This window comes from Pectinophora gossypiella, chromosome 16, assembly GCF_024362695.1.
Source record: "Pectinophora gossypiella chromosome 16, ilPecGoss1.1, whole genome shotgun sequence".
Lineage (NCBI taxonomy): Eukaryota > Metazoa > Arthropoda > Insecta > Lepidoptera > Gelechiidae > Pectinophora > Pectinophora gossypiella.
This window is the reverse complement of record NC_065419.1, coordinates 11353435-11373114: the sequence shown is the minus strand read 5'-3', so window position 1 is coordinate 11373114 and position 19680 is coordinate 11353435. Positions and strand designations below refer to the sequence as shown.

Genomic DNA, 19680 nt, shown 5'->3' with positions numbered 1-19680 from the left:
TTTCTTCCGCAAGGATTTATTAACATATTGTTTACATGAATAATAATGTAAAGCAGTAACAATCTATTGTTTGTATGAAGGACAATGGCTATGCTACAATGATTTGAGTGTCTATAGGATCTTTAGTTTATTTAAAAAGCCGTTTATTTTTTCTATGCGGGTTTTTGTGACATTCTACGAGGAAAGTCCTTCTTATTTTGTTATATCCTTAAGTTCTTGACATTGATGTAACGGGAATTAGGGCTTAATCAGACGATCTTTCTACACTCAAAAACTTTCTAGACATTAAGATCGATCGTTTTTTTTTATATAGCTGAAGGAACTGCATATCGAGGGCTTCGACCAATCAACGCAGCGGATAGTATCTACGTAGATACACGTCGTACGGCTATCGGTTCAAGCCCTCGATATAAATAGAGGCGCGCGCGACGCGGTTGTCGTGCCGCGAGAGCTGAGGTCTATATAACGGTTAACAGACTACTTTGATAGAAAGTACAAAGTAAATCACTAATAAGGTAATTTGTTTTTACCTTATTTAATATTCTAATCACTTATCGACCCGATCAAAACGGTTACTACGTTTATAGTAACTGCTCTACCAAGAGCGAGGTAATAACGGCCACGTCACATCACAATCGTCGGTGTTAACGAAAAACCTCACAAAGAACATATTTTACTCTTTTGATTAAGATATTTAATATAAAGCCTGTGAGGGAATCCAGAAAAATAATCCTTACGAGTTTTTCATACTACAACAACGACATCGTTTTTAGGGTTCCGAACCAAAATGGTAAAAAGGAACCCTTATGCTGAAAGTAAGTCCGTCTGGTTAAAAAGCGTGCTCCTTTCCCCTTAACTCCGAAGTTACTAAACGGAAACGTCTGAAATTTTCTTGTAAATTCGTTTAACTAAGCCCATAAAAGATTAAAGAACAAATTAGCAGCCGACATTATTTCCTGTAGAAAGTCACAAATATAATTTACCTTGTATTCGATTATTGACACTACCACTAAAATATTTGAGATCGGTACTTTTTACTCGAACGGTGACTGATATTAGTTACAAAAGGAAAGATTCCTGTACAATTAGAACATGATAAAGACACTCACTAGGGTATGTATGATATGCAGGTAAAGTCGATTTTACTTTCTTTCACACACATCTAGTAGGTTTAAGCCCAAGAGTACAGTCATGAGCAATATAATGTACCCACTTTAGGACTCTGTCGCACTAACATATTTGACATTTGGTGAGATTTACAGTTCAATTTGTCAAAAAAGTTAATGTGACATGGTACCAAAGTGTATACATATTAATGCTCGTGACCGTACACAGTTACAAAGAAAGCCAACACCGACAGGCAATTGTTAATTTATTACAATATTGGCAAGAATAAGCACAAACTGCCGGTTTCGCGTTTCTTTATAAACTAGCATCTGCACTGACGCGACATATAACACGGGCTTCGACCAATAATCGTTCCGTATACTAAAAATACGCTGCGCTCATTGGTCGAAACCTGAGGCTGACTTATATTGGAATACAGACATGTTGTTTTTTTATAGTTTACATGCGAACTTATTCGACTTTACCCGCAATTTTGAAGGATGTGACAATAAACATTCAAAATGGGCGATATTATATTCAAAACGCTCCTACGACTTACAGCGAAACATTAACATTATTATTGTTCTTATTAATACTTTGCCAGTGTCACGGAATACATATTGTCAGGTTACATAAGTTTTTACAAAATTACACTGTAGAAAACTGGCAAGCGCAAACTTATTGACGATAAAATGAATTACAAGTAAGTTAGCATTATACTTTTAGTTACACTACTAATATAGCAAGAAGCAAATTAAATACAAATGCAAATTAAAACGTGAATATTAAAAAAAATATACATATTATTATTTAATTTTTATACCATTCAAAGTTGATTTTGTTTTAATATTAATATTCGGGGTAAATATGAGCTATTAAAGTTTATTCCTTGCGAAAATAACTAAACATTTGCGCCTACCAAAGCGCAATAAACAGCCAATAGCGAAAGTTTTACATTTTATAACAGCTTAAATCAACAGCCTAACTTACCCTTTGTCCCATTTCATAAAACTACTTCATATTGTATTTTATAAGTAAAAGTTATTCCCGACGTAATTACCCAAACCTCATAATCTACTTAAGCGTGTAGATAGTTCAAGCAACTTTATCAATCTATTCCTCTCGCTCACACTTATGGCACAAGCTATAAGTGTGAATGAGAGGGACATCGTCCGCGCGAACTTCACGTCGACTTACAATACAAGCGATTTTATGAAAGGCACTTGCTGTGTATTTCAGGGTTCTAAATACAAAAATAACGATCACAATTTATTGCGTCGAATACTGGTTGGTCGTTTAAGATTTATTTACTATATTTCGTCAATTGCACTAGCCTTTTACTATTAGAGATCTATGTTCTGAAAATTTCAAATCGAGTTTCTTTTTGTAAAATCGATCGATTCACGAAATGCACAAGAACACCGAGCACCAAATTTAAACGCTCGATTATTTCAGAACAGTAGTGAGATCTTACAAGTTTTGAAAAGTAACTGCCATTATAAGCTGCTAAGTACTAACGTACTCACTTAAACGCCATTCCAATATTCGGGATAAAAGCTAAAAACATCGATACTAATATTATGCAACAATAAACTTAATGGTGAACAACACAATCACAGTTGCGAAGATAAGCGTTCACAAAACACGTTAAGCGGTTATCAAATAAATTAATATCATTAAAAAATCTCAAATTTAAAATATAGGCCCTAAAAACATTGTAAATAAACAGACCCTGTACATAAACAAAAAATCTAAAGCAAATACAAATTTCGAATGAAATGATTTCATTGATTATAGTAACGTAAAAATAAAAGTTTTTTAAGAATTGAATATTAAATGTGAATTCACACATCGATTTTGCTAAGACCCTTCCACTAACCACAAATACCTACATACATAGTTGATTTTGATTTAAAATGTTTATTTCATTATAGTTACCTTTCCAAGCACATGAACGTATTTGTCGATAACAGTAGAATAACTGCATTGAGCCTTTGAATACCCGGATTTTATACCCGGCCCGGGCAGAATCGATGCGTACATCCACATGGACACCTTAACACTGGGCTACGAATGGAGTTAGAACTATAACATTATTATTTAATAGTTATTGTTGTAACTACACTTCGACACATACAAATACCCTTACATAGTATATTTCTAAGTGTCAAAGCTTCCAAACACTAATTCTAACCTAAATATACAGTAATATCACACGGCCGTTACAGAGGCCTGTTACACATACACATGACAATGATAATGTACATTGATATTTGATATATTATTTGGTAACAAAAACATAATAAATAGCGAAGACAACCATTGGTAAATTGTTCTAACAGCGACTACTAAGTCATTTGAGACGATGAATTCAACCCGTTTTTTTTTTAAAGCAATGAACTTTCTAGGCTACTTCCTCAAAAACAATATAGATGGAGCTGTACAGATTTTCTTCGTCCTTCTAATTTCTTAGATAACATACATATGCATTTTTTATCTTTGTTTTTGGGTACAAATGATGACCCTTTTTATTACACCCAGGCACAATTACAGATCAAAATAAAGAGAAGCAATATAGGTAGCAACGTAATTCTACACATCATCATCATCAGCCCATAAACGTCCCCACTGCTGGGGACGCCTTCCCTATGGATGGATAGGGAGATCGGGCCTTAAACCACCACGCGGGCCCAGTGCGGATTGGTGGTTATTAACGACTGCTAATGCAGCCGGGACCAACGGCTTAACGTGCCTTCCGAAGCACGGAGGAGCTCGAGATGAAAACTTTTTTTTTGTGGTCACCCATCCTATGACCGGCCTCTGCGAAAGTTGCTTTACTTCAAGAATCGCGGACCGAGCGCGTTTACCGCTGCGCCACCGAGCTCCTCTCGAGAATTCTACACATAATGTGATATAAATATCAAGCAACAATTATTTTGATATATGCTTCTGCCATTACATTGTTTTTGGAATAATTATGTACCCGAGTAATGAGAAATAGGTAATTATCACGTTAAAGCTGTACAACGCCATCTATATTGTTTTTGGTGAACGTAGCCTGGAAAGTACTTCATATCGTTTTATAAACACATATTTTTAGCCAACAACAAACCGTCACGTCGTTCCATTTTCGTTCAAAAATTTGGTTACAAAAAACAAATGTTTTAAATCAACGAAACCATTAAAATTAGCTTTACAAAAATAATAAAGCTACAAAAGGTTCGCGAGAAAAATATTTCTTTCACGTACAAAATCTACTAGCCTCGCCATGTCACTAAAGCAGCCTTATTCATTGAAACTTGACAGTGAACACTACATCCCTTTTGAAAAATGAGCAATTTATATTCTCTATAAATGACAGATGATTTATGAAAACATCACTTGCTTTTTACATTCTAATACTTCTGAAGAGCGATATAATTTCATTTGACTGATTATACTTATTTATCAAGTGCAATTCTAACTTTATACAATGCTCAATGAAAAAGGGAACTTGACTTCCTTGAGTCAAGTTTCAGAATAGCGCATCACATTACAACCAGCGTAAGCCATCCTTTCGGTCCCTTATAAATACGAAAATAAATTTACTAGGACACATTCGGTTAAAGTTGTTAAACAATTATTATCTCATATCAATTGTAATAAGATTGAGAGTTCAACAACTTTAATTCCCGGTTTTACTACATCTATATCGAACGGACAATACATTTAATAATAAATATTATTATTATCAGATTATTAAATTTTGGTTATAAGTGAAAAGACTTTGGGATATTTTTGACTTATTTCATTTTAATGAATAATTTAGATATGCGTTTTATATGCATAAATTGCTGTTTGTTTTGGGAATGCACATTATGTACCCACAAGCTAAATATCATAAATATTATAGATCATTTTGGGACCTAAGTCTAAGGTCGAACTATACTAATGTCTACATATTAGCTGCAATAAATATTATATAAATATCTAAGTCTAAAAATATATTATAAGTGAGATAGTAAGAAGGTAGCGTTATTAGGTAATATTAATAAATATTTCGTTTATCTAATAACATTTGAATTTTCTGAAATACACGGTCCAAATTTAGTTAAAACACCGTGCAGTTTTATAAATATTACCTATTATTGTACTCACTTATAGTAGTCATAAAGTGAGGAAGCATATTTTCAAGTAAATACGTAACTTGATGGAATTAAACTATGTTGTGCCGACCTGCCTAACTTATCGCTAAGTTTATTTAATGTACACGAGGTGCATATTATGCTAATATTTGAGTATTATTTGATGTCTGTGGAGCGCAGTACTTCTAATTAGATTATTATTTGTAATCATACGAGTATTTTATTGAAGATATTTTTAGACACACTTTTGGTTAGATGAACAAATTACTATACCGATAGGGGCTGGAAATGGTAGTGTGTTAACAATGTGAAAGATGACTACACGCCCCTACATATAGAGGAAACAGTACACTTTGCAACATTTTTTTGGAAACTATAATTTTCACGTTAAGTATATCCATTTTAATTCTTGTTTTCCACGCTCTATATGGCTTAATAGAATGAGGCGCCTCACTATCAATGCTTATAATATATCGTTCTCCACAGACATAAAGCACTATGTATAAATACAACACACCTTCATGGTAAAAGCGCGGGCGCGGTACTAACGGGGTGGGCAGAGCTACAAGTAATCAAAGACAATTTGTAGCCATTGTTGATGCGAAGTCCTAGGATGGATATTTGTATTTTTTTTTTCGCTCACAACGATCGTTCATTATTGTTCAGTATTGTAAGGGTTTGTAGTTCTCGCGATAATGGTGTCGATTTGGACAACCACCAACTTAATTTTAACTTAATTTGACAGGACTAGTCGCATCTCTTTCTTGCCCGTATTGTAAGTGAAGGACGGCAACGATAGAAGAGCTGTCAAACTAAAATTAGGTTAAGTTTGTGTCCGCCCGAATAGGCACCATTGGCTGAAAACGGCCCGCGAATTGCATGACATTTATCCGACCAAGAAAGCCACGAAACAACGATTCTCGCGTCACCTCCGCCCGGGCATTCATTATGAGTGGAGCAGTTAAGTGTTGCCATTGTAAAAATACATAGTGCCAGTTTGGTTTACCGCGTGTCTACTGGTGCGCGGGCAGCATGTGGCACCACGCGGCCTCGTACTTGGTGTGCGCCGAGCTGCACGCCGACTTGGTCGCCTCCACCACGCTCAGCGGGAACGGCTCGCTCTGGAACGGATCATTTATCATTCCAAAATCAATATAAGTAAGCAAGAAATACTATGACATTCACACCACTCTGATTCCGGTACCTTTCACACAAGCGCAGTGCAGTTTTATATTAACTCCTATCATCCCAACATACATACATAAACTCGCGCCTCTTGTTCTTCTCTTGTTTCCTCCACATTCATCAATCGTTTCATACACGCACGCATGTTTTCCAAAATAACATAAACAGCCTATATACGTCCCACTTCTGGGCACAGGCCTCCCCTCAATCAACCGGAGGGGGTATGGAACTATAGAGCATACTCCACCACGCTGCTCCACTGCGGGCTGGTGGAGGTGTTTTTACGGCTAATAGCTGGGACCAACGGCTAAACGGTTGTTTTTTAAATAGATGTCTAAATTAACTATAATCCACCCAACTTACAGAGAGCGCAGTGAAGGCCTGCTCAACGGCCGCTATGAACCGCTCCAACTCCGTACTACTGCTCATCACCAGCGCCAGACCGGCACCACGCTCACGAGCCTCGCAGACACTCCACTCCTGAAACAATACACAGACACATAACATCACGCCTATTTACATGTGGGATAGGCAGACAACACGGAATTCCACTTCATATGTAGACGTTTTATAATAAAGCCGTTTTCACCAACAAACCTTTAAGGAATCCTTTGCGAGACTTTTAGGAAACTAACGACACAAAGAATTGGGTCGTGTACTAAGTTCAAGATAAATTATGAAATTCTGATTACTAAATAAGACAGATATGTATTAGTTTATTTATGAATTTTAATCAAGAAAAACATTTTATCACGTTTTTCTATGACGTCACAGTGTGCATTTTCATACAAACTCCATAGTAATTTCGTGTTTTCACGTTTAGTAAAAAGTAACTGAAATGTATGGAACTGAAAATAATTAAATAAAAATTCAACTTTTCATGAACTTTCCGAGTGGAAATTCCACTTGATATCACTAACACCCTGTATATTATGTATATTGCTTACCAAACAACACCAGTTCTCGTCGGTGTCGGGTATCTTGAACGCCGTCAAGTTCTTAATAGACCCGCACGCGAGGATCTCCACGTCAGTTCGCATCTCTTCAATGTATTCTGTAACAGAGTTTTACAACATTAAAAAACCAAACAAAGTTATGTGTTATTCCGTGTTTTGTTTTTTTATCTGTTACTGTGGTTTCCTTTTATAATAAACGTTTTTTACTTCTTTATTCAAAAGTCTGGGTGTAAAGAAAAAAAAACATAGAACATGTTCAAATGCATGATCACACCATCGTCGTACAAGTACACGTTAGACACTCCATACATAGATCTCTTTGTTACCGTGTTCCGCCTAACGCGTAAAAGCGAGCGAGATAGATAGTCCGCGCACTCTCCCTTACTCCTTAACGCAGGCCTTAAAGAGGCAGGGTATGTTATTGTTATACGCACCAAATGTGTCTAATCTAATCTAGGCTACAAGATCCCACTGCTGGGCAAATGCCTCCCCTTCCTCTTTCCATTTTTCACGGTCCTGTGCGTACTCCAGGCAGTCCCTCCGACAAGCGTCCAAATCATGGCATGGGTGATGACGCACCCAATGTGTGACGATCCGTGCCCACCGCTCACGGTGCCCGGTGCACGCGACAAACAAGTCCGACCAAGTGTATTATTTCTGTATTATTTGCTAAAAGTCTGAATTTGTATGTCGTCGTGTAGTCGGGTACCTAGGGCAAGTATTGCCTGCTTCAAGTTATATAGTCGGGCAAAATCAAGGGTCGCAGACGCGTGGGAAGGGCGAGGATACCATGGTTAAACGACATCAAGGAGTGGATAAAGGTGGTGACGGGTGGCAACTATTCCGTATGGCCAGGTACGGCAAACATTCTGTGAGCTGATCGCCGATCTCCCGTAGTGGAGGCTCAACAAGAAAAAGAAGTATAGATTGTAACACAGGGATGTTAGGGAGCTCCGTAAGCGTAACCAAAACTATCGGATATCTGATATAAAAATCATCCGTAACCGAATCCGAAATAAAAGTTGCGGATAATATCGGATAGGGGCGGAGCCTAATGGAGACACGTTATGACAAGTTGTTTTGATTAGCTGGCCGCTGCCAGTGCCGGCACACAAGCCGCGCGCATTGTTTGTTTTTTTCTTTTGTCGTTATAAACTTATAACATTATATTAACTTGTCGTTACAAATAAAACCACTTTATTAGGTACCTATTTGTATTTTACTTTAGAAATTCCTTAAAAAATGATATCCGTAACCGAAATTATCCGAAACTAGCGGATAATCCGAAATAAATTATTATCCGTATCCGTATCCGAAATTTCATATCCATAACATCCCTTTGTAACATCATTACTTGCTATAAACCTACCTTTGAGTAAGGCGTCGGAGCCCCGTTCCTTGAGGTATGCGGCGGCGCCGGCCACGAACGCCATGTCGAGGGTGTCCCGCAAGCTGATCACCTCGCTGGGCGTCACTATGACAGTGCACGCGGGGGGCGGAGCACCCGCGCGGGGGTCGGATTTCTTCGCGCCATCTTTTTCTTCTAACGCCTGTAAGCAATATGCCAGTTGGTTATCACTGAAACTCAAAAATATCTAATACACTAATCGTAAAATTTTCCACATTTTTTTTTATTTGTTAACGTCTCTTCTCAGCTTCTTTCACCTTCAGGGACATAAGAAACAACTACAATCAATGTTCCTTAAGAACTCTGAACTTAATTGCCTTGTAAAAAGAAAGTAACTACCAACATAAGCGGCAAATGTTGTAATAATTAAGAATGGCTATGGAGGAGCGGAGCCTGTTGTCACAGGTGTTTTGGCACTTACTGACAGGCACTGGGCCCGCGTGATGGTTTAAGGCCCGATCTCCCTATCCATCCATAGGGAAGGCCCGTGCCAGCAGTGGGGACGTTAATAGGCTGATGATGATGATGATGAAGGTTATTGTAAACGAAATAAGCTTTATTTTATTTTAAATACCTGAGCAGCGTGAAGTAACAGCGACTGCAGCCAAGACGAGGCGGTGGGGTCGTCGGGGGCAGCGAGCAGCAGCCGGCTGCTGTCCCCCAGCGCGATCTCGAAGCAATGAGGTCGCCGTGAGGAGTCCACGTGCCTCCTGACCCCCACCACGGCGCGGAGCGAGATGTTGTGCGGTAACGGAGTGGTCCCGTCCGAGTGCGGGCCCCAGTGGAGGACGCCGGCCCTGTTTAGTTGTAGAGTAAGTTTAAAGTCGTAAGACCGAATGTCCTTTTAAAATCCAAACCCCATTGTTTAACTATTGTGTCTGGCAATCTCGGCCTTACGAGGTTAACAATACAATACAAAAACTATTGCACTTAAATCACATTAAAAAAAATAGTATTATAATTAAATTGGTAGTACAACAGGCGGCCTTATTGCTAAGGTAGCAATCTCTTCCAGGCAACCTTTAGGATATGAATTTAATGAAAAGTGTAGCGTGATAGACAGTGCAAAATAAAAAAATAAATGTTGAAAAAATATAAGTACTTATAACTAGATACACTATATTATAAACAATACATAGAAAACAATAAATAATGATAATAATAATTATATAAATACGTAAATATATAGAAACATTACTATGGAAGAAAGAAAACCATGACAGTACTACCTACCTTATAAAGAAGAAGATGTAAGAAGAATGGAGTAGAAAAGAAAAGCAATGACTTGAAACCAATACGAAATAAAGGTGAATAAAAATTTAAAATGAAATTTCGACTCGACAATAATTGTATTATGTTGTTTTTTGTACTGTACTGTTTTAATTGTACTGGAGGCAACATTTCATCTTAAAATTTTTCTCAAGATTTTAGACTGTAGTCGGTCGCACTTTGGATGCGGTAACATGCGACCAACATTGACCGTGCGCGACCGTGAGTCGATTTCATACGATATCGCGTCCAAAGAGCGGCTGGGCTAAGGATTTTATGTCGTCAAAACTTCTTGGAAGATTTGAAGATTTTTTACTACTAACCTCAACAAGAAGTAGCAGGGTTCAAACCGACGGCTCTTATCAGTGCGGCACATTAAGTAGCCCTCCAAGGGTGGGGCGAAGGCGCCGGGGGCCTCGATCAGCCGGTCACCCGCGTCGCCTGAGCACGCGCGACCGTAGAACAGGATTTGTGGCATCTGTTGGAAGAGAGGTCATGAATTTGTAAATAGGACGGATTGTATATTAAAGGAAATTCCACTTGATATCAACTCAGAATTATGGTCTGAATCGTCTCCCAAAGTTTTCGTTACGATGTCACTGACACCCTGTATATGTCACATTAACTTTTTTGACAAATTGAACTGTAAGTCTCACTAAATGTCAAATATGTTAGTGCGACAGAGTCCTAAAGTGGGTACATTATATTGCTCATGACTGTACGGACTTATACAATACTCCATACTTGTAATCAAATATAGGTTTTTGATGATTAAACTGTATAAAAAAAACGATCTCCGTGGTCCAGTGGTTGAGCGTTGGGCTTACGATCCGGAGGGTTCGAATCCCGGTGGGGACATATCACAAAAATCACTTTGTGATCCCTAGTTTGGTTAGGACATTACACGCTGATCACTTGATTGTCCAAAAAGTAAGATGATCCGTGCTTTGGAAGGCACGTTAAGCCGTTGGTCCCGGTTACTACTTACTGATGTAAGTAAGTAGTCGATACATGAGCCATGTCAGGGGCCTTTGGCGGCTTAATAGTAGCCCTGACACCAGGGTTGATGAGGTTGGTACTCCGCCTCACAACACACACGATAGAAGAAGAACTGTATAAATGTGTGCTTTCTATAATATATTCCAAAACAATAGCCACACACAATCTTATGTAACTTTCAAGTTATTCAATTCATTGTCTGCCTATACTTAAACATGTTATGGAGTTGAATATTTATTATGAAACGAAACAATGATCCATTCATACTTTCCTGTAATATAATTAGACGGGTAATTTTATAAAACTTTATTAAATAATCAATAATACGTTGTAATAAATTGTTGTTTATGGGAAAACCGTCGTACGATTACGATTGGCATACTTGTAGCATTTGTAGAATACCATTTTATAAGTATTATAAACATTCCACCATGGCAATCTACGGCACGGGAATCCACCGCGGCCCTAAACCTATGATTTTCGAAATTGTATTTCGAATTTGTTTGGATCATAAATGATTATCCCGTCCTCGCGTCAGAGTACTGCGGGGCGGAAGGCAAGAGGGAAACCACTGCCCTATTTTTCCCTAAAAAAAGTAGCATGCTACACCGACAAGAGCGTGGCTCTTAAATTAATGATAATGAATAAGGAAAGAGACGTGGTAGCCCAGTTGGAGGGACGCCTGACTCTCACTGTGAGGTCGTAGGTTCGAATCCCAGCACGGGCCTAAACCAATGATTTTCGAAATTGTATTTCCAATTCATGTTTGGATCATAAATGATTATCACGTGCTTAACGGTGAAGAAACCCATATACCCGAGAAATGCGTTTCGGAGATATGCGACCTAATCTGTATTGGGCTGGGTTTCCATTCACGCGTTGGAAGGTCAGATAGGCAGTCGCTTCTGTAAAAACCCGACCTGTCAAATCTTCAAGATAGGTAAGCGGACCCTGTGAAAATGGGATAACGCTAGGGAGGTGAAGACGTAACAGAAACATGAGAGGTGCACGTAACATAAACAGCCTATATACGTCTCACTGCTGGGCACAGACCTCCCGAGGGAGACCGAGGGAGAATGGAGCATACTCTACCACTGCTCCAGTGCGGGTCGGTGGAGGCGTTTGGGCTAGTAGACCGTTACTAACGTCTTAACGTGCCATCTCACGCACTTAATCCTCTTACTTTTTTAGACTATCAGGTGATTCACCCAGCAATGTCCTAGCCAAACAAAGGTCAATCTCACAAAGGGAATTTGATAATGTTACTGGAATCGAGCCAGGATCTCCAGATCGTAAGCCCAACGTTATAACCACTAGACCGCAGAAGCTGTTCGGCAAGGAGACTTCATACGTTTTCCTTACTCTATCTACCTAGTTGTTGATTAGGTCACATTTATGTACGTTAAAGGTTGTTCAGACGTCATTGTTACGTCAAAAGGTCGTGTTGTATAACAATTTAATTATTTATTTTACTCTATAAGTACCTAATAATAGGAAAATATTTTCAGATTTGTGGTTTGTCACATAGTTAGTGTTCGTAATTTAAAAGTAAATGAGATATTTCAATGACTTTAACAACGATGCCAACTGGCTACCTGCCGGTGTTTGTTCTCAAATATGCATCATTTTTTAAATAAAATAATTTTGGACTCTTTAAGCTTCAAATGAATAGATGTTTATTAGGTTAGAGATCGTCATTATCGTCAACTTCCGACAAATAATAAGGTTTTATTGGTGTGCAATCACCGTAGCAGCAACAGTATATAAATATTTAATTTAATTAACTTATACCGCATTAAATAAATAAGTACCTACTTAAATGAGTTGCATTGCAACATCTACAATACGTATAAGAAGTTATAAAATCGGGTCTTAATAGGGTAGATGACTCGATAATGATAAAATAATCATAAAATGCTATAATAAATTATAGAAGCTAATCTACGGTGATCGAAAATCAACCTCGTTTATCGTTTTGTCTCATTTACGAATTTCAAAATATGAATTTCAATAAGAATGAGTAGGTACGGCGTTTGACCACGCTTATTGATGACGTCACCGTTTTCTAGTAGTATAAACAAGAATAAGTACGGTAGGGTAAAATATTTATACGAATTAGTTAAATGACTGTGTAACCATGATGTTCAAAGTCATGTGATTACCGTTCCTAAGCATAAAATGAAAACACTACGAGTATTTTAAAACTTAAAATAAAATTCCCGCCATTCTTTTTAAATATAGAACACAAGTAAAGAAATAAGCAAAACGGTGTACCGATAAAGATCAATCTCTTATTGGGCAAGGATTGCAACGGTACGGTTCGCTACCACATTACCACCAAGGTCGGAACCAGGTATGGTTGTTGATAGCGGTGGCGGTGAGCTGTGCAACTTCCGCACTCATTGTGGAGACATTCCATGTTACATGCTAATTAATTGTTTTAATATGATTACATAGTGGGTACTCAGTTGTAGCGTATAGGACTAATAACGCGAATTGTTATTGTTTTTACTATGCTAATAAATTGTTGTATTCTTTTTTCAGGTGCAGAAAGTTAAACAACATTAGTTTCAATATGGAGTAAGAAATTATAGTCAATTTAATACTCTGAGTATGTGTAGTATAGTGTATTTTGTGCCTATATACGTCTAAGTTCAAAATTTTTTTTTTCTTATTTTGTCACCACTTGCAATCGGTCCGAGGACCATAAGCAGGTGTGTTCCTTCATTTCATCAGTCGGTTGGGGAGCATATAGATTCATCAATCAAAATGTATTTCAAAAAAAATATATTGTATCTACCACATATAGTTTTAGATTACATGATCGATATCGTTCACCGATTACTGTCTGTGAAAGGCAAACTTAATTGTAAGGAATAAAAATAAAATTGCTATTAAAAATTCTAAATTAAGTAAATTAAATAATGGCTGTTTTCACGAGCACGCCGCGATTTATTGATCGCCCTTTAACAAATGCTGTATGAAAATAATCGCAACGAAATCGCGGCGTGTGGAAAACACCGAGGAAAATACGCCAGTGTGAAAGCATCCTTACTGGTGTTAATTTAGGAATATTTGTGTGCACTACAACACAGATTAAATAATATTAGTACATACTACAGCTACATGGAATACCCGGTTGCCTTCTAGACCTGTTCGTGATTACGATTTCCACCTAGGACATGATTTGTGTGATGAGCATATTTGATTATATTGCGTCTGGGTGTTATTTGAGTAAATTAATTATAAAGGATGTACGCAGGATTGCCTTCATAACTAAAGCCGCGTGTGCACGGTGAAGAGCGTCTGCACTTACAAATTGTAATGACTTGTTATAATAAAATTTACGGCCTCCATGGTCCAGTGGTTTGAACGTTGGCCTCACGATCCCGAGGTCCCGGGTTCAAATCCCGGTGGGGACATATCACAATAACCACTTTGTTATCCCTAGTTTGGTTAGGACATTACAGGCTGATCACCTAATTGTCCGAAAGTAAGATGATCCGTGCTTCGGAAGGCACGTTAAGCTGTTGGTCCCGGTTACTACTTACTGATGTAAGTAAGTAGTCGTAACATGAGCCATATTATTAACTACTTGGCCGGACAAATGGGGAGCGCTGAAGGCTCTCACCCGGGCAATTTTGAGTAGGTATCAGTTTTGACGCAGAGCATCGCTAATCCAGGACTGATTTGTCCAATGCTTGGTTTCCTGGGATGTATCAATTTATACAATATTGGCATCTTGTTAACTTTGGCAGTTTAATTATTTAATATTAATATTCGCACGCTGTATGGTTGAGTGATGGACTTTTTTTGATATAATATATATTTAAGATCTTTTGTACCACTCTAGAGCGTATAAATTTTATTTCATTTTTCATTTTAATTTCATTTAATTAATAAGCTAATATAACGCACCCGCTTCTCAAGTCGTTGTCTAGCAACAGCCGACGCGAGCTGCCGGCACGTGAGCTGCAGCATGGCAGGCGGTCGTTGTATCCTCAGCGGAGAGGTCCGCGCACTCCACTCTAGGGAGGACGCCAGCCGAGCCCCCAGGGACGCTTCAGCCGTCACCACTGAACACGCTATGTTCCCGGCTACATCTATCACTTGGATGTACTGAGCTTCCGGGCCCACCTGTGAACAAGTAAAATTCATTATAATAGGCTAGTTTCCAACTAGTCGAATCAGTAACTTTTTACTAAACGTCAAAACACGAAATTACTATGGAATTTGTTTGAAAAAGCACACTGTGACGTCATGGAAAAACGTGATAAAATGTCGAAATAAGAAAATGTTTTTCGTTAGTTTTAGATGTGTCTTTATGTAGTAATCAGAATTTCATAATCTATTTTGAACCTAGTATACGCAATTAAATAATCTACGTGAGTAAATATGTCATTATTAAGTATATCCTTGTTACTCAAGGATTGTTGCAAAATTAAATGAAAATCGAACATTAAATTGTTTTGTTGGAGAGAAAGAACTATTCATCTGCTTATTATCCTGGGCGTATTGACTAAAGTCAGTATCGCATAAAATGTTCATCTCAAAAAATCATAAGAATTTTAGCGACAGAAGTCTTTATTTGTATAAAGATGTAATAGTACTTAGTCATTTTTTTAATCATCATATTATGAAATTATGAGTAGTGTTGCATGGGTATTTTATTATGAATATTCTTTGCAAGACATTGATTTTTTTTCCCAAAATGTATGATAAATCAATGTGCGAATAGTTAATCTCATCTGAGTAATTTAAAACCAATAACGAAAGTACAAGTTACCAGCTTGCTTACAATGAAACTTGTAGATAAAAGGTATAATGTAGAAAGGTCATTTGATAGCAAAGCAAGGACAGTAAAATTAATGTACATAGCATTGGTTAAGTAACTATTTCATGAACTTCAAAGCATTTGTATAACTTTGTAGGTGGTAATATTGTAAACACTGCAATATTATACTATTAATAGAAGAAATAGCTAATCATTAAGTGGAAAACCAAGATTATTATTAGTATAATTGAGTAATAACATTGCCAGATAAGTCATAATACAATTAAACTGTTTACAATTCATTACTTTCTTATCTTATTGTTTATAAACGTAAGATAAAATAATTTTCCACTCACAGCAATAGCGTCGAGTTCATTGTGCGGTAGACGGCATATAATGTCGTATTCTGTGCCCCCAGGTCTTACTGAGGCCACATAAAGGGCATAGTCTGTGATGAACACCAGCATAGGGGTCCATGAGCCATCTTCCATGTTGTACGGCGACTGGACTTTCATCATCTAAAACAATTTACATTACAAATTAGCACCATACTTTCAAAACATATGTTATACAAATAAAGATACGACCTATGTCGTAAAAATGTTACATACCCTGTTCAAAGTCTCATTGGGATACGTAAATATTTTGAGCCTCAACTTTTCATTGCATTCAATAGCGACATTGTCCTCGAAACTGTCAAAGTACGAAGGCTCGTCAGCTGTGAGCAGCCTCACTGAAAGCCTCTTGTTCTCTATCACTTCTTTGTCAATGAGCCTCGACATACGCTCGGCGGAAATAGGGAATGTTTCCGACACGTCTTTGAAAGGGAATATTATGCTTGGAAACCGTTTCTCCATCATAAGTTTGAATTGATAAAACTTATTGTTCTTGATTTTCAGCTCAAGGTCCTTTCTTTGACACACATTCTTCAAGTATCTATTCAATAGAGCAGACTTGTTCGACTGCAGCTTCGTGTTAGCAGGGCTGTCGAAATATTCATCATTAAAGTCCTCTGCTCCCTTCAATGTTGAATTATCAGTATTTGAACAGTTATCACTATTTGCTTGACCATTTTCTTCACTAGACTTTTGCAAAATTGTAGCAGATTTTCGACTGTACCTACTAACATTTTGCTTCTTAGGTGAAGACAAATGTTTCGAAACACCATTCTTTAAATCTGTCTCATCCTGTATATTTTTGCTAAATTGCCTTTTAGGGGTAGAAGTTTTGCTAGATGTGTCTACATCTGATAGCTTTGAGCTCAACTCTGATTTACTTGAACTGGTAATCATCTCTTTAACAGGTGTAGATTCTGGTAATGGAACAAAAGTTTCTTTTGGTGCATCAAATGCTGTTTGGAATGTATCATGAACATAACTATAAGAAACTCCTTTATGTTCATAGACTGTGCTTTCACAGTTGACTACATATTTGGTGATAGGGGGTAATACCTCATCTTTGTTGACAGACTTCTTGTCATGTTGACCTTTCATATTTAAAGTGAGTTTATGTCTAGGAGACCCTTCTTTGGGGGTTCTATCTCCTGCAACAGTAGTTTTTGATGTTATCAGTTCTTTAGGTTTATCTGCTTCTAAAGGTTGACCATAAAGGTTTATTTCAACAAAATCATCTTCATCATCTATTTGAAGCCCAGAATCAAGACTTTTTGAGAGTGTCTTATTTTGGTTGACGTCACTAGCTAAAGCTTCAACAACATTGTTTAATTCTACACTGTTTTCAGGCAGTCCTTTTTCAGGAGTAAAGTTGAAATTGAAGTTTTTGTAGAAGTTCTTCAGAGAACCTATGATGTTATTTGCATCTAATAAGTTTAACATTTTCTTATTTTGTTTCCTTTCTTCAACAATGTTAGTAGTAATGTACCTTTTCTTTTTCAATACAGATTTGACAGTGTTAGGGCTTTGTGATACCTCAAGAGGCATTTTTGTTCTGTCATGTGATTGATCAATGTCTGCTTCAGAAAAATATGTTTTTCTCATGAAGGCTACATGTCCATTATCAAATCCATCACAAGAATATGACTTCTGTGCCTTATCATGTTTCCTGTGGACTGGAGAGGTTTCAGTTTTGTTTGATGTTGAAGTGGAGGAGTCACTGGATGAGGTTTCAGAGTCACAACTGAAATTTGAATCTGAGCTGTTAGAGTCACATCCATACATTTTCCTCTGTGGCCTTGAGTCATTATTGTTGTCTTTATCTTTGTTGCCATTGTCATCTTGCACTCTATCAAAAGCCTGGTACTCAAATATACCACTTCTGTCATTTTTAGAATTGCCATAACCAAGAATGTCAGACATGGTTTGTTGCGCAACATCTGCTGCATACTTTGGCTTGTCACCTGATGCACACCATGAAAACCTATCAGTAATAACATTGTTCTTTTGTCGAAATCTATCACAGTATGAATTATCTGGTTCATATGAGACAAATCCCCTCTCTATATGGATGTTGTCTGTTCTTGTATTGTTTAAAATATCTTCATGGAATGATACCCTTTTCTTTTGAGAGCTTGGTCCACTCTGAGACTTCTTCCTACATCTCCTCCTGTACACAATATCTTCAGATAATGACTTTTTTGGTTCACTGGTTCTTAATGCTGATTTCTTTGCAGGCTCCTCTGAGCACACTTTCTCACTTTCTAATGCTTTTAAAACTACATCTGGTAAGTTTTCATATAGTGCAGACTTTTTTTGTGTCTCAACAAGGAGCTCTGGAACAATATCGCCAGGTGCTCCAATGTTTTGATTGTCTATGTCGCTGCGAGTCATGAGACTACTCGTCGTGCTCTTGATCATGTCCTGGGAACACGACGGAAGGGCGTCGTACAAGCTATCACAAGCCAATTCCTCGGCGCCTATTAAACTGTGGGACATTAGGGCCTGGCTGGTCACCTCCGAGGCTTCACTATCCAAACACAGAACACCAGAATCACCGGGTGTATCCGCCAAACTACTCGTTGTACTAGATATCAAATGCGAGTTGCCTTGTAAACATAACTCTGTAGGTTTCCCTGCACTTTCATCTACGTTCTCCATCTTCGCGTATTGCAATGTATCCTCGCCGCCGCTCATTGCCACTGTCGCAACAACAGTGTCGTCAGTTTTATGACGACGTCTGCTTTTATCGATCTCGTTGCTTTTTATTTCTGTGGGCTTTTCGAGTGACATGATTGTTCTTGTAGGTTTCAAAGATATTAAACACTAATTCACTGAACAAAACTTTGTATAACGTTAAAATTCAAGCGATTCTCGTCCCCATTTCTGATTCTATTTACAAAATTCACATAAAATACGACACAAAACATGACGAACACAAGCAGCCATTTTTAATATTACAATGACATTTTTACTAGCGATGGGCGTTATTAACCATAACTGGTTATATATGCAGTTACGAGCTCGAACAGTGATCACTCGTTTTCCACTACAACAAAAACTAGTGATATTCATAACGCCATTTAAACGATCGAAATAGGCATCAGTCTTCAATAACTCTTTTAATCACAACGCCATAAAGTTAAATCGAATTCACTCTTATGTTTAAGGCATAGCGTCGATGTTTGGCTACTTTCACTACTCACGCAAAATCACTGGTTTTACAATATTCGTAATGACAAGTAACCAAACGATTTTACGTTACAATTATCACGTTTGCTTCAGAACGTTGTGAAAATAACTAGTTATAAAAATCACTAGTTAAGAAACTAGTTATTGGAAATCACATAACGCTTACGTTACGTTATCTCAAAAACCGATAACGACCCATCGCTAATTTTTACTTTTATAATCATTCTTGCCATTCTATAAAATGGTTGTATTCGTATTCTTTATTTCTATTTAG

General features: G+C 37.6%; 1 protein-coding gene across 1 annotated transcript; it reads right to left on the bottom strand.

Annotated features, from left to right (window-relative positions):
* Nucleotides 1-19157, bottom strand: LOC126373764 (uncharacterized). Its single transcript, XM_050020041.1, has 9 exons — nucleotides 16434-19157; nucleotides 16179-16340; nucleotides 14967-15185; nucleotides 10373-10527; nucleotides 9355-9577; nucleotides 8742-8922; nucleotides 7364-7470; nucleotides 6780-6896; nucleotides 1-6352 (listed from the first exon to the last, which is right to left on the bottom strand). Exons 1-9 carry the CDS (start codon nucleotides 19005-19007, stop codon nucleotides 6245-6247), a joined length of 3846 nt encoding a protein of 1281 aa, XP_049875998.1. The 5' UTR covers nucleotides 19008-19157; the 3' UTR covers nucleotides 1-6244.
* Between the last annotated feature and the right edge of the window lie 523 nt (nucleotides 19158-19680).